Source organism: Manis javanica, chromosome 13 (genome assembly GCF_040802235.1).
Source record: "Manis javanica isolate MJ-LG chromosome 13, MJ_LKY, whole genome shotgun sequence".
NCBI classification, from domain to species: Eukaryota; Metazoa; Chordata; class Mammalia; order Pholidota; family Manidae; genus Manis; species Manis javanica.
This window is the reverse complement of record NC_133168.1, coordinates 86,297,992-86,311,816: the sequence shown is the minus strand read 5'-3', so window position 1 is coordinate 86,311,816 and position 13,825 is coordinate 86,297,992. Positions and strand designations below refer to the sequence as shown.

At 54.2% G+C, this 13,825-nt stretch overlaps 3 protein-coding genes across 5 annotated transcripts; 1 reads left to right on the top strand and 2 right to left on the bottom strand.

The window, feature by feature from the left end:
* Nucleotides 1–3,113: 3,113 nt before the first annotated feature.
* On the bottom strand, nt 3,114–7,033 carry RNASEH2A (ribonuclease H2 subunit A). Of its 3 annotated transcripts, none has more exons than XM_073220031.1 (8): nt 6,863–7,033; nt 6,584–6,607; nt 6,334–6,460; nt 6,143–6,230; nt 4,736–4,873; nt 4,551–4,638; nt 3,432–3,555; nt 3,114–3,325 (listed from the first exon to the last, which is right to left on the bottom strand). In XM_073220031.1, the coding sequence occupies exons 1-8, from the start codon at nt 6,987–6,989 to the stop codon at nt 3,190–3,192; spliced, it is 852 nt and encodes a 283-aa protein (XP_073076132.1). In that variant the 5' UTR covers nt 6,990–7,033; the 3' UTR covers nt 3,114–3,189. The 3 variants fall into 3 exon arrangements, with proteins under 3 accessions (XP_073076132.1, XP_017520054.1, XP_073076133.1); XM_017664565.3 differs by having other exon boundaries at nt 6,584–6,655; nt 6,863–7,020; XM_073220032.1 differs by lacking the exon at nt 4,736–4,873 and having other exon boundaries at nt 6,584–6,655; nt 6,863–7,020.
* A 19-nt stretch (nt 7,034–7,052) lies between these two features.
* Nucleotides 7,053–9,685, bottom strand: THSD8 (thrombospondin type 1 domain containing 8). The gene is made up of 3 exons (XM_037022590.2): nt 9,325–9,685; nt 8,116–8,321; nt 7,053–7,279 (listed from the first exon to the last, which is right to left on the bottom strand). Exons 1-2 carry the CDS (start codon nt 9,683–9,685, stop codon nt 8,131–8,133), a joined length of 552 nt encoding a protein of 183 aa, XP_036878485.2. The 3' UTR covers nt 7,053–7,279; nt 8,116–8,130.
* On the top strand, nt 9,645–12,472 carry PRDX2 (peroxiredoxin 2). The gene is made up of 6 exons (XM_017664570.3): nt 9,645–9,774; nt 10,223–10,334; nt 10,423–10,576; nt 11,181–11,303; nt 11,464–11,594; nt 12,138–12,472. The coding sequence occupies exons 2-6, from the start codon at nt 10,232–10,234 to the stop codon at nt 12,221–12,223; spliced, it is 597 nt and encodes a 198-aa protein (XP_017520059.1). The 5' UTR covers nt 9,645–9,774; nt 10,223–10,231; the 3' UTR covers nt 12,224–12,472.
* Nucleotides 12,473–13,825: the final 1,353 nt, after the last annotated feature.

The window sequence follows — 13,825 nt, the reverse complement described above, 5'->3', positions numbered from 1 at the left end:
AGCACATGATGCGGCTGCTTCTTGGGGAAATAGGTGAGGATAGCTGTCAGAAAGCGATGTGTCTCGCTTCTAATCTTCAAGTCCTAGAGCTAGAGTCTGATTCACACTAGCATGTATATGACGGATGACCCTGGAGCAAAGAAGAAACTTGCCGTAACGTGGAATACCCAGGTGTCAGAAATAGGAAGAGGTCCAGAGAAAGGACAAGAGCAGGAGGCCTGCCCTCCAAAAAGCACCCTGACTTGTACAGACCTCAGGACACCTTTTTTGGCCTTCCCTCTGAATAGGCAGCCCAGCGGTGTCAGGCATAAATGCTCCCTTTCCTTCTTCCTCCCCTTCTTGCAAATCCTAGTCTAGACTAAAGGCTGAAAACTGGATCTAGATTCCGGATTTGGGTTGTAAACTCTACTTTACATCCTCCTCCTTGTCTACAAACCCTAGAACGTCCTCACTTTCCTCACTGGTAAAAGAGGGGCCTCATGCACACATACTGTGGTGGGTGCTGCCTCTGGCCTTGAACCTCAGCTGGGGCTGTTGGCCAGAATAGCTACACGTGGCCTCTCTCTGTGGGTTGGACTCCCTCACAGCATGGCGGATGGATTCCAAGGGCAAGTGTCCCCAGAGAGTTAGCCAGGTGAAAGTTGTCTCATATTTAGCAATCTAGCCTTGGAAGTCACAGTGTCACCTCTGCTTTCTATTCACTAAAGTAAATCACTAAAGCCAGCTTACATTCAAGGGGGAGGCATCCCAGACTCCACCTTCTAGGGGGAGGGATGTCAAATAAAATGCTTAGAAAGTTTCCGGTGCATAATTAATACTCAATAAATGTGAACATCATCCATTAAATTGTTGATGGTATTGTATGCTGTGTCATGATGAGGACAAACAGGCATTTAAGGGAAAAAAAGTGAGGTAAAGCCTTTGAAGCACCTCCAGGCAGGTGACCAAGTCACAGGGAAGGGCATTTCAAGCAGGATGCCTGGATATTTCCAGCTGTTCAGAGAGCCTGGAGCACAGCATGGGAAAGGGACAGACCACAGGAGGCCTTAAACGCCAACTGGAGGCACTTGGACCTGATGATAAAGGGTGTGAGAGCCATGGAAGGTTTATACAGAGGAAGATCCATCAGATTGCCATCATGCCTGCCACTTGTAAGCAGGACAGCGGTAGGGATACCACTGAGGACCTTGGGCCAGGAACTGGAAGATGGGGATGAGGGAGATACATGAGAGGGGGTAACACACGCTGCCCTGAGGAGAGCAGGCGTGATCATTTGCAACCTTCAAGTAGGGATTGTTGTCAGGTTCATTTTGAAGGAGGCTCTGGAGAGCTTCAGCAGGTCTGGCATGGGGGCCAGGATTTCACATTTCTGGGTTCCAGGTGAGCTTGGTGCCGCTGATCTGGGGACCCCATTTGAACATCCAGGGATTCAAAAACATGTTAGAAAAACAACAGACTCTGGAGGCGAGACAAAAATTTTCTTACAAGTTAGCATTTTTGAGTTACAGCTTTGGGGTGCCGGCTAGTTTCTGCTTGTCACCAGCTGTGAGGGAAGGGAGAAAGAGGGACAGCTTCTCCTCATCTTGCTCAGGCGATTCCATCCATCCAGAAGGGCCTATAATTTCAGGATAAACTATAATTCTATTAATTCTTTGAGAGGAAAAGCAAATCTGAGAAACTCCCAAATTAACAGCATAGAAGAGGATGGGACAGAATGGTAAATGGAATCAAATTTGGTAATGTTTTGCAACTATGATAGCCACAGGCTGAGGCTTGAAAAAAAGAGTTGCCTTTAGTGTGGGGGAGATGTGGAGGCCAGAGCTTCTCCCCCAGGCTCACCGTCACTACCTCTGCTCTCGGGGCCTTCCTGAAGCCAGGTCCTCTTACCTCTGGGTCTCTGCCTTTGCTGTTCCCACTTCCTGGAACCCCTTCATGCTCCTGCTGTCTGCTCCACCCGCCTCATGCTTCAGCTCTCAGCCAGAAAGCTCCTCAGGCTCTGCGAGCCTCAGACCAGAGCTGGCCTCCCCATCATGTACTCCCAGGGCCCCCTGGACCTCAACAGGCACTTAGTGGGAGGTTTGGAGCCCCTATTGGCTGCAGAAAGGGGAACTTGGAAATTTCTCTCCAAATTACAAACCGTATAGATCCCCTGACCTTCCAAACCCACCTCTGGGAATTTATCCTACAGGGAAAACTGCATGAGAAATAATGGCACTCCCAGCTTATTCCCTGCTGTACACAAAATATCTAGATGTGACAATCCAGTATCTACTAAGAGGTGGTAAATGAACTACAGGAGAGTCATGCCTGGAAGACTGAGCTGTAAAAGGAATAAAAGAGGCCTTTACACAACCATTTGGAATTACCTCCAAGATGTATGTGGTGAATAGAGCAATGTGCACTATCTAGGGGATAGTTTGTTTCCATTTGTCTTAAAAAAAAAACACAACAAAACAACACTTGAGGAAGGAATGTATCTGTGCTTTTCTTTTTAAGTATACTAGTAATGTGCCAGGCTAACACCAGAAGGACGTAGAAGGACATGCTAAGGTCTGAATATCTGTGCTCCCCTCCAATTGGTATGTTGACAGTATAACTCCCAGTGATGGTATTAGGAGGTAGAGCCTTTTCAGCTGACTGGGTCATGAGCATGGAAACCTCAGGAATGAATGTGATTAGCGCCCTTATAAAAGGGACCCCCAGCGGTCCCTCACCCTTTCTGCTATGTGAAGACACAGCAAGAAGTCGAAGTCTACAGCCTGAAACAGGGTCCTGCCCAGAACGAGGCCATGCTGGCACTCTCATCTTGGACTTCTGGCCTCCAAAACTATAAGTATCAGTTGTTTATAAGCCACCTGGTCTGTGATAGTTTGTAATTGCAGCCCAAAAGGACTGAGACACCCTAGTATGCCCACCAGTGAGCTGAGGGCAGGGTGCGAAGGCTTCTTGATGTTCCCTCCTAATTCCGCATCATACAAATATAGTACACACTTAGGACATGAAATAAAACCAACCAAACCAACCAGTGCCCACCATCCTGTTCAGTCTCCGTGTCAGAGCACACACCCTCACCCTGCCTCTGCACCAAAGTCAAAGTACCACCCCACGCTTAGTTTTTCCTTAGAACACTTTTAATCACCAGTGAAGTTTGGGGGTGGGGGAGGCAGGTAAAGGGGTGCAGGCTGGCTCCTAGAGAGTGGTGGCTGACTTCAGGCCACGCTCCTGGAAGTACCGGTGGGGGAGGTGGGGATGGGTTCGGGGACCCTCACCGAAGTAGGATGTGATGCTCCCCAGTCCCTCCTGATCCCCTGTGGGTGAGTCCTCCCTGTGGGACAGAGGTGGTAACATTGACCACTTCCAGGGGAGTGGCCCTTCCAGGCAGGGCTGAGCCTGGCCTCCCTCCGTCCCCACAGCACCTCCAGGACACCCACCACATCACATCCTCCGCCTCCTTCTCCAGGATGTTCTGGGCTGTGCGCCAGCTGAACCGGACAAACTGGGGGAAGCCGAACACGGGCTCCACGTGCTTCCTCAACCACGCTTTCGTCTTGGGATCTGGGCGGAGGGCAGGATGGGCAATGGGGCATCCCTGAGTCCTGCTGTAATGTCCCAGCTCCTCAGCCTGGCACCTGAGGCCTCCCTGACCTCACAACAGGCCTCCTCCAGAGTACCTGGGGCACTACCCACTGTGAGACATCTTCCAGCCTCAGGACCATTGCACAGGCAGCTCTCCAGGCTCTTCACCAGGTCAACAGCTGCTCAAGGTACAGTGCAGGGAGGCTGCCGCTGAGACACCTTCCTCATCCCCTCCAAGGACAACAGCCATTAGGCCAGTATCTGTGGGCCACTGGGCTAACACCCATCACCCCGACAGAGCCGTAAGCTCAGTGGGGACAGGGAGCTCCTCATTTGTCTTGTTGACGGCTAAGATCCCAGGGCTCAGCCCTGCATGGCACATTCCAAGCACTCGGAAGCACCAAATGCTGCCTAGAGACATGTGGCCCAGACCTGGTTTCCTCACTTGGGCCTCACCTAAGTTGCAGTCAGACTTGCTGTGATACCTCCCTACTGACAGTCCCTCCCTGGGTCTCAGAAGGGCCAGAAGTTTCCTTGAACCCAGCCAATGAATCTTCAGTCTACTGGGGTCAAGGCAAGGGGCACATGATCACCTCTACCTCAACAAGGAGACTGAATTTCATAATGGGGAGAAAACAATGGATTTAAGCTGAGCCCATTGGACATGAGCTGACACCCCTCACCTCTGCCCCCTCCCCTCATAACAAATGGACAGACATCCATGTGGGGCTCAGTCTCTCACTGGAGCTCCAGAGAGCCAGCAGAGGGAGCCTGCCGGCTGGAATCCAACTCTGCCACTCACTGGCTGTAAGGAAGGGGCCCCTGTGCAGGCCTTGGCCTTTTCTGCTGTAGAGTGGGGTGAGCAGAACTTAGAAAACCTCAGAAGCATGCTTAGGCCTGACTTGTGAAGTGTCATTGCCACTGTGGCTATTACAGGGCAGCTCCAGAGGCAGCCCCGACTGCTGTCAGCTCACCACTGGGGTAGCCTGAGCCATAATCGGCATCCAGGTCTGGCAGTTTTTCCACAAATTTCCAGTTCTTCACAGCCTGGTCACGGGCCACCTGCGAGCAAGACAGGTACTTGAGATCGTTTTCCCCTGAAGCATCTCCCCTGCCCAGGGGGATGCTGGGAGCTGACCAAGGCCAGTGGGAGCCTAACCTTGGCACAGATACTGGCGGCACTGACCACAGGGTAGAGAGCATCTGCCTTGGCTTTGACTGTCACCTCAATACCGGGAAAGCACTGCTGCAGCCGCTTCTGGTATGTCTCTGGCAGCCCTACAGTGTCTACAAACACCTGCCATGATGACAGAAATGTATTCATTCAACAAACATCAGAAAAACAACTGCATACTTGCTGTCCCTGCTACCCGGAACACTCTTCTCTGAGCTTGTCCCCAGGCAGCATCTTTTCTCCGCAGTCTCAGCTCGATCATCACCTCCCAAAGAGGCTTTTTCTGATCAAGCTGCAGTCTTCATTTACCGAGCACCTACTGTATGCCATGGCTGCACCAGATGCTAGGCACATGGCAGTGAACACACCAAAAATCTGTCTTCATGCAGCACCCACCCTGGTGATGGCCACAGACAAAGAACGGGGCAAATAATAAAGGATACAGTAGTGAAAGGTGGTAGGGGAGGTTCAGGGAAGGTCACTCAGGAGTGGTGACATCTGATTAAAGGCCAGAAGATGAAAGAGCCATGTGATCTTGGAGTGTTCTAGGCAGAGGGAGCAGCCAATGCAAAGGCCCTGAAGTTGGACCATGTCGAGTATGCTGGACAGCAGTAAGAAGGTCCCATGGATGGAGCAGAGACAAGGTCAGGGAAGTAATGGATAAAAGTCTCTATAGCAGTTACTGTCCTCAGAAGTCATCTTCATTATTTGTTATCAGTTGACCATCAGTCTCCCCTGATGTGTCCATGAACCCCTGAAGGTAGGGCCCTTGTCTGTCTGCTCCAGCACTGCAGTCAGCTCCACATTCCAGTCCTGGACACCAGTCACCTCCTGAGCAATGTCTTCCTTGTTACATTCCCTGTCTCAAGTGTATTCGCTCTTGTATTCCCTCAGAACAGCCTGTTCTTTGTCTGAGTACTTGATGTAATGCCTACTTATATTTCATTCTGGTAACTGAATTTCGTTCTTCTCTACTTGATTGTAAATTACCTGGATTTAACTTCTACTATGACCACAAAACTTAATGTTGAGATTTACATTTCAAAACCTGCTGAGTGGGGAGCAGGTTGTAGGGTAGGGGGCTGCAGATGAGGGGACCAGAGAGGAGGATGGGGCAGGGTACATGCCCTGGGCTAGGACAGAAGCTGGAAGTTGTTCTGATCCTGAGCCTTTAGAATACAGAAATAGATTAAGTGGGGTTGGGGCTGGGTCTCCACCATGGTCTTGGGTGAGGCACACATTTAAGGTAGGAAAAGCTGTAGGAAGTGAGCAACACCAACGAATATTCCGGAGGTACTCCAGATATGTCTGACGCTGAATCACCCACTGTACTTCTAGACCTGCATTTTATCCCAAGGTGATCAAATGAGGGCAACCCAACAGTTAGCTCACCTGGGTGACATTCACACCCTGGTCCAAGGCATACTGCACCAGCCCAGTGGCTGTATCATGGGACAAGGAGTTCAGGTTGTATTTGACCCTGTGGTGGGGGACAGAACCTAGTCAACCCCATTCCAGCCACCGAGGCCTTCCAGACCATGATGGCTGCCCCTCCACCCTGACCCCTCCTGAGTACCCCTCACCTCCCAAGCATGCTGGTAGAGATGAGGTCTGGAGACAGCACGTCCAGTGCCCAGCCCACAAAGTCCCCATCCGCCTCCATTTTCGCAAAAAGCTTGTTCCGCTCGTTTTCCGACAGGGTCTTTGAGTCTGGGAGGAGGGTTGGGAGAGGAGAGTAGCTAGTTCTCCCGGGTCCTGCTTGCCCCCTCCAGTTTGCACCCGCCCCTGCACATGCCAAGGAAGCCCCTCCCCATATACACACCTCGGGCTCACCTGCTACTTTTAGGGCCTCCAGATCTGTCAGGCGGGACAAGGGACAATAACAGATGGCGTAGACCATGGGGCCTGGGGAAGTGGAGGTCCAACCAGTGAACCCGGGAAAGCCACCATCCTTGTTCCATTACCCCGCTTTTTTTCGATGCAGTTACCATGTCATGGCCATCATCACTCTCACGCCCTTCCCTGGGTCGGGAGAAATCCCGGCTCCCGTTCCAGCGCAATTCTCACCCCCCTTATCATGCCCCCTCCTCTACCCTGGCCCTGAGGGCGCACCCAGCACTGGGCCCCGGCCCGCTTCATCGACGCCTAGGATGCAAGGTTCCTTGCGGCACACCGCGGGCACAGGCGAGTTCAGGCGACAACGGCCTGTATTGTCTCTCTCCAGGTCGCTGATATCCATGCCGCCTAGGCCGCCGCCACGAGCCGCAGTAATTAACTCCTCAGGCGCAGGTCTCGGCTCGCGTTTTCCGCGGGCCCCGGAGTGACTCCCGCTCCCGACCAATCGGAGCACAGAGCACGCCCCCCGACGACGTTGGCGCTTGCGCAGCCGACGCCGATGCCGCAGTCGTGCAGCTCCCTGGGAATTGTAGTTCTCGAGGACGCCCGCCGAGTTGCTAGTTTGAGGCACTGGGTGGACGGGGTAGTATTCCGAGCTCCGCCTGGGGCTGCCTGGAGCCCAATCCGCAGGAACTGGTGGGAGGAGACGGAAATGAAGGTGAAGCTGAGGCAGGCGTTGGAGCACCCGTCCCAGTCAGGGCCTAGAAAGTCAAATACCCTATATTCCCAGAATAAGTGTCTCCACATCACTAGGCCCCTGTCACCCTTCTAGAACCCCTTTGGACTCGAGATCCCTGCCACTCCACCAAGCCCAAGCCTCTTGGACTAGGTATCCCCGCTTCCAGTGGGCTCAGGCCTGTGGACGTGGGGTCCCCCAACTCCCATTCTCTCTGGGTACCTCACCGGGACTCCCGCCTCCCGCCCACCCCCACTCTGCTTTCTTCCCTCGTTGAGGTCACACACACCGGGGTCCTAGATCTCAACAGACTCCTGCCGAGTCTCCGTCCATCACGTTGGCTTTCCCCCCAGCTAATGGTTCACGTCCCCACCGCCACCGTCTTCCTCTCCCCGCCCCTACCCCGCACGATATTAGTGAGGCTCATGCCTCTCATGTTTGCTCGCTACTCCTTCCATTCTCTAGTGTCTGCACGGCCCACCGTCCTCGGCCTGAGGGTCTCTGCCCCTCACCAGGCTCATGCCCCTTACTCAGGGTAACAGTTCCCCCTCCCCGCCCCTCACTATCTTTCTCCCTTTCTCCCCGGATATCAGGGGGCTTCCATCTCCCGAGTCAGCTCCCTGTTGGCTCACCACCCTCAAGTCCCAGACTGGGGGCCCCAGTTCCCCCTTCCCCTGCCAGCATTGTACCCGCCCCTCCACCGCCCTTCCTCTCTCCGCGCCCACCCTGGGGACTCGCAACCTTGGACTAGCACGCCCGCCTCCTCCCAGCTTTCCCTGCGTCCATCTCTCACCCGGGCTCAGGGCGTCTAGTAGCAGTCGATTGGCTTGCAGGACGAACAATCCTGTTGTGTGCAGGGCCGCACCTGCACCTGATTCTGGCGGTCCATGAACATGGGGTCTGGCGATGAACCCAGCAGCTGGCGACTGCGCAGCTGCTTGCCTGCCTCGCAAATGCAGCGCCACTTTCCCCACGGGGCAAGGATCGAGTCTTCCAAGTCTAGGGATGGAACCAGGTAGAGGAAAGTCTACTCTCCATTCCCTCCTCTAGGGAGGGAGGAAGATAAAGACACTAACAAATAACAGTAACTCACGTTTGCTGGGTTCTGCCTCTGTGCCAGACACCACACTGCAGATTACCTAATTTTATCTTGCCAGTATTCCCAGGTGAGAAAACTGAGAGACCTAGAGAGATGGAACTACTCTTCCAAGCTCACACACCTAATGAGTGGCCCAGAGGGACTACAGACATTCCCCACCTGTGCCAGCCTGTCCAGTTGGGAGTGTAATACAGCCACCTTGGCGCCTGCCATCGGAGGCAGATTCCTGTCTTCAAGGGATGAGCTATCATATAGTACAAAACAATTATTAAGACCACTTAAAGCAGCAATAACTTACTGGGTGTGGATCGGATGCCCTTTACAATGTTCTTACACTGACTTCTCCCCACGCCCCTAAGAAGCAGCTATTATCCCAACTGTGCAGGTCACATATTCCTGACAACTCATGCCCTCACCAAGCGCCCGCCAGGCAACACCGTCCTCTTTCCATTTGTCCATCAGGCCTTTTGTCCTTGCACCTGCTGCTCCCACTCCGTGGCACGCTCTTCCCCCTAAATCTCTGCATTTTTGGCTTTTGCTGGATTCCGGCTGCATTGGTTTCCTGTCTTCATCAGTTTGCCTTCTCTGACTTCAAAAGTTTATCTGGCCCCTCTAGGTATCTCCATCCTTCCTAGCACTTAACCATGAGTTTATGGATGTTTCTGTTTTGGTATTTATTGCCTGCCCACATTCCCTCTCCCCGTTAGATGCTTGAAGGCAGTCTCTATTTCGATTTAACAGATGAGAAAACAGCCTCAGAGAAAAGTAACCAGCCCAAGGGGAAGCCTCCGGTGCGCAGCTGGCAGACATCCAAAGCACCTGAGGAAGGGCCTTTGCAGCCAGCTGGCTAATTGGGGCAATGGGGCACCTTTCCGCACCGTCATACCCGCGGCCTGCGGATACCTTTCTGGTAATTCTGCAGCCGCTGCCGCTCCCAAGTGTCGCCTTCGCCCTGTTCGCCGAAGTAATGGTAGTCGGGGGAGATCTGGGCAGAGGTCGCCAGCAACAGGAGCGTTAGAGGCGGCAGCGGCAGCGCCACCAGGCTCCGAGCCATACCAGAATCTAACCGACCGTGGGGCACTCGGGGAAGGAGCTCCGCGCGGCGACTACGGAGAGGCAGCGGCTGCTGCTCTCTCCCCGCCACCCTCAGGCTCGTGGACCGGGCCGGCTCCGCACCCCCTCCCCTGGGGCTGCAGTGGACCCGACCGCTCCACTCTTCAGCGCCCCCCCCCGCGCTCTGCACATCATGGTTTGGGCCGCACATAAAGGGCTCCGCTGCTCCGGGCGCCCTGGGAGCTGAGAACGCGTGTCCGCGCCTCCGCTAGTCCGTGCGTCCCGCCCTTGCCCACACAGGTATGGACACCTGGAGTGTGCCGGGCCGGGGGAACCCCCTTGGAGCATCTCTGGCTCTATCCTGACCTCAGCGCTGGCCGCCTTTGTCCTTGCGGGGGAAACCGAGGCCAGAGCCTCGGAAAACAGGCCGCTTCCCGGGCTCCCAGCTCCCTGGCCGCGAGGGGTGTCCTCCCGAGGCGGTGGGCTTGGCGCCACGGTTCTCGGGATGACAAGCCGATAGGGGTGCCCGGCGGCAGCGGCCCGGAGGCTCGTGCAGACCAGGGGGCGGGTCTCCCGCAGTCTCTAGGCCGCGCCGACCCGGTACCGGAGGGTGCGAGGCACTGCTGCTGTCTCCGCCGCTCTGACTCCGCAATCCCGCCTGGCTCGCAGCGTGACCTTGGGAAGGGAGGACAAAGGATCTCTCTAGATGCACTGACCGCGGCGGGGTTGGGTGGGGGGGTGGTCTCAGCTTTCAGGCATGGCCTCCGGCCACGCGTATGTCGGAAAGCCCGCCCCGAACTTCCAGGCCACGGCGGTAGTGGATGGCTCCTTCAAGGAGGTGAAGCTTTCCGACTACAGAGGTGAGGGCGGCCTGCAGAGGGCCCAGGTGGGGGCGGGGCCCGGGCATTGGAGGTCTAACTCCTCACCAATTCCTGTTCCTTCTACCAGGGAAATACGTGGTCCTCTTTTTCTACCCGCTGGACTTCACCTTTGTGTGCCCCACGGAGATTATCGCGTTCAGTGAGCATGCTGAGGACTTCCGAAAGCTGGGCTGCGAGGTGCTGGGGGTCTCTGTCGACTCTCAGTTCACCCACCTGGCTTGGTAAGAGCAGGGACTGGCAGAGAGGGAGGGTGCAGCTAAGCCTACGCCCTCTAAAGGGCCTGGCAACTGTGTGTACTGGAGGCCGTTGCTCAACCGTTGCACCTCCTTTTCCCCATCTTGAAAATAATGGAAATAATGACACTTAAGTTCTTACCAATGATGGCAGTAATTAACATTTGGAAATGAATAACTTGATGCAGAGAGTTGCAGATGGTTTATTACACTGAGGGCAACATGGCCTCCCTTCCAAGAACTATTTTAAGAAGGTGGAAACTCCGGTTCAAGACAGTGAAGGGCTGGGCCCCAGCAGAGCTAAATTGAGGATGGAGACGCTAAGTCAAGCTTTCTGCCTCAGAATGCTAGAGGCCACCAGAACATGTGAAGTCACTTTGTTGGAATGTTAGCTTAGGCTTCCCAGTGGTGGGAAACAGCCCCTGCACCCACTTTGGGGTGGGGTGGGTGGGGCTCCCAGGGCCTTGCTCTAAAGCCCCATATCTCCCACACCCAGCACACCCTTTCAGCCTTTATCACACCCAGCCCATAGGGTGAGGACCCTGCTGTGCCAGTCATCCTGAGGTCCCAGACCTCTCTCTCCCACCCCCAGGATCAACACTCCCCGGAAGGAGGGAGGCTTGGGCCCCCTGGACATCCCCCTGCTGGCTGATGTGACTAAAAGCTTATCCCACGATTATGGTGTGCTGAAGGAAGATGAGGGCATTGCCTACAGGTACTGTGGGACCCTCAGGGAGCCCCCGTCCTCAGGGTGAGGGGACCATTCTAGGGCAGTGCCCTCCCTGCCCCCAGCCTTGTGGCTGGCAGGCAGTCAGTGCTCCCTCCCCTGGCCCTGGGAGCTCCCAGCTCTTCACTGTAAACCGTGCTATCTTCAGGGGCCTCTTTATCATCGACGGCAAGGGTGTCCTTCGCCAGATCACCATCAATGATTTGCCTGTGGGACGCTCTGTGGATGAAGCTCTGCGGCTGGTCCAGGCTTTCCAGTACACAGATGAGCACGGGGAAGGTGAGCAGATACACACATTCACGTATTCACATGGGAGCATGTATGCAGCAGCCCCTTTGTCTTTCATGCAGACATTTGCTGTTTGCTGTATTACCTGTGTGGGGTGGATGTGAGGGCCTCAAGAAAGATTTAGTTCAGAACCTTGTCTGCAGGAAGCTGCTAGTCTGGTGGGGGAGTTAACCCCAGTAAAAGGGGGAAAGAGCTATAGATTTTTGAGAAGGCATGTACTGAGGCAGGCTTGATCAAATTAGTTGGGTTGGAGGACACAACCTGACCACAAGCCCTCAAAGTCCAGTGGGTTGGGGCTGAGGGAGAAAGATGGGATCAAAGTGGCCAAAAATAAAAATGTCAGCCAGAAAATCCTGCAGCTGGACTTGGAGGGCCTCTCTCCACATGCACTGTGTTTGGGCCTGGACCACTTGGCTATAGGCTTATTCTTCTGCAACTCGGGCTCTCACTTTGCCTCTGCTGGTCCCCTCACTACTGTTCTACCTTAAACATGGGGCTCCAGCCTCACATGTGCATCCCTGTGTCTTTCCACAGTCTGTCCCGCTGGCTGGAAGCCAGGCAGTGATACAATCAAGCCCAATGTGGACGACAGCAAGGAATACTTCTCCAAACACAACTAGGCTGGCAGATGGGCGGCAAGCTTGGGCTCTTGGTCCCCACCTGTCCCTGCCTGGGTGTCCTGTGCTGACCCAGGAAAGGCCAGACCTCCCCCTTCAAACTCCTTAGTCTATTACCCTACTGGGCTAGGCCTTAAACCTTCTCAAGCTCCCAGGTGGGAGCTGGTGAATGGTGACCCCCTCCCTGGAACTCAGCTAGCCCGGCATAGGCCTAGAGGTGATCATCAATAAAGTATTAGGGACAGATATAAATCTGCTGGTGTGCTGTCCTGGTGCGGTCGTCACCCTCCCCACCCAACCCCACCTCCTCCTGGCTGGTATACTGACACTGTAGTTACTTATCTTAACCACAGGATGGCAGCCTTGCCTCATGCTCTGCTTTCTTTCCACCTGTCTCCTGGGCCTGAACGCGGCTTCTAAAAAGGGGCGGGGGTGGGGAGGGTGCGGTGGAGGAGAGCTGTTAGACCCCTGCAGGTATCAACTCCCAGGATGCCCTGCGTCCTAAAACATGACCGTGCAGTGCTTAGCCCACATCTTGCCCTCAGTCACACTGGGCTGAAATGCCATTTAAGAGCTGTGATCTTTTCTGGGTTTCTTCACCAGTAAAACAGGAATAAAGAAAACCAACCCACAGCACCACCACATTAAAAGATAATTTACAATTTACGTGAAGCTCAGGGTCCCAGTTAATGGTTATTAGGACTGGTCCCTGGGGCTGGAAGAAGAGGGTGGGGACCTAGTCCTGAGAACAGAACAAAAAGCTGGAGTCTGAGCTACAGGCAGTCCCTGCTGCACACTCTGCCCCACTCTACCTTGGGAGACCTGCCTGTCTGCCCGTGGGGTGGAAGGGTGAGGGTTAGGTTGGGGGGCAGGTGTTAGAAGCAAGACAGTGTTAGGAGTGTAGTTTGATGCTGTGCATGTTCAGGCAAGTGGCTTTGCCACTCTGAGCCCCCATTCCACAAAACAGGACCGACATGCTTCCTTAATCCACATACCCATTAATAATGCTATCCACCGATATGCCCTCCAAATTCACTTATCTTGGCCTTGGAATTTTATCTACACTCTTCAAGGCCCTGTGCTTGTTGTCCCTGACCTCATCTCCCCACTTCTACTTCACCCCATACCAGGCCCACTAGTTTCTTGCTGTTCTTTAATAGGCAAATCTTGTTCTGACTACAGGAACTTTGCATGTGCTGTTCCTTCTGCCAGGAACTCTGTTACCAAGGATTTTCTCAGGGCCCTGTTGCCAATCTGCTGAGAAATCATCTCATTAAAGGCCCTCGTTCCCAATCCATTTTACAAAGCAGTTCACCTCCCTGCCCTATCGCTACCACTTTGACCTGTTTTTCCTCTTCCTCGCACTTACCACCATCTCTGAATGTTTGTTTATTGTCTGTCTGCCGCGGTCCAGGCTATGTCTTCAGGGCTAAGTTGTTCAGCATTGCACAAATGAATTAATAAGGTGTTTGCTCTGCCCACCCCTCCCCTGTGGCCTGGTTTCTCTGCTGTGTTTTTCTCTGCTGTTCTGGGGGCTTCCAGTTCCGAAGCAAGCCAGACCCCCTTGGGGCTCACCATCCGCCTTGCCAACAGCCAGCTGCAGGA

Excerpts from the sequence above, each read along its gene's own strand:
- THSD8 (XM_037022590.2), bottom strand. The coding sequence starts at position 9,685 with ATGTGCGGCCCAAACCATGATGTGCAGAGCGCGGGGGGGGGCGCTGAA. Across the intron at positions 8,322-9,324 it reads GCTGCAGAATTACCAGAAAG|ACTTGGAAGACTCGATCCTT; the intron begins GTATCCGCAGGC and ends TTCCATCCCTAG.
- PRDX2 (XM_017664570.3), top strand. The coding sequence starts at position 10,232 with ATGGCCTCCGGCCACGCGTATGTCGGAAAGCCCGCCCCGAACTTCCAG. Across the intron at positions 10,335-10,422 it reads GAAGCTTTCCGACTACAGAG|GGAAATACGTGGTCCTCTTT; the intron begins GTGAGGGCGGCC and ends TCCTTCTACCAG. Across the intron at positions 10,577-11,180 it reads CAGTTCACCCACCTGGCTTG|GATCAACACTCCCCGGAAGG; the intron begins GTAAGAGCAGGG and ends TCCCACCCCCAG.
- RNASEH2A (XM_017664565.3), bottom strand. The coding sequence starts at position 6,989 with ATGGATATCAGCGACCTGGAGAGAGACAATACAGGCCGTTGTCGCCTG. Across the intron at positions 4,874-6,142 it reads AGGGTGTGAATGTCACCCAG|GTGTTTGTAGACACTGTAGG; the intron begins GTGAGCTAACTG and ends TCATCATGGCAG. Across the intron at positions 3,556-4,550 it reads TGGCTCAGGCTACCCCAGTG|ATCCCAAGACGAAAGCGTGG; the intron begins GTGAGCTGACAG and ends CCCTCCGCCCAG.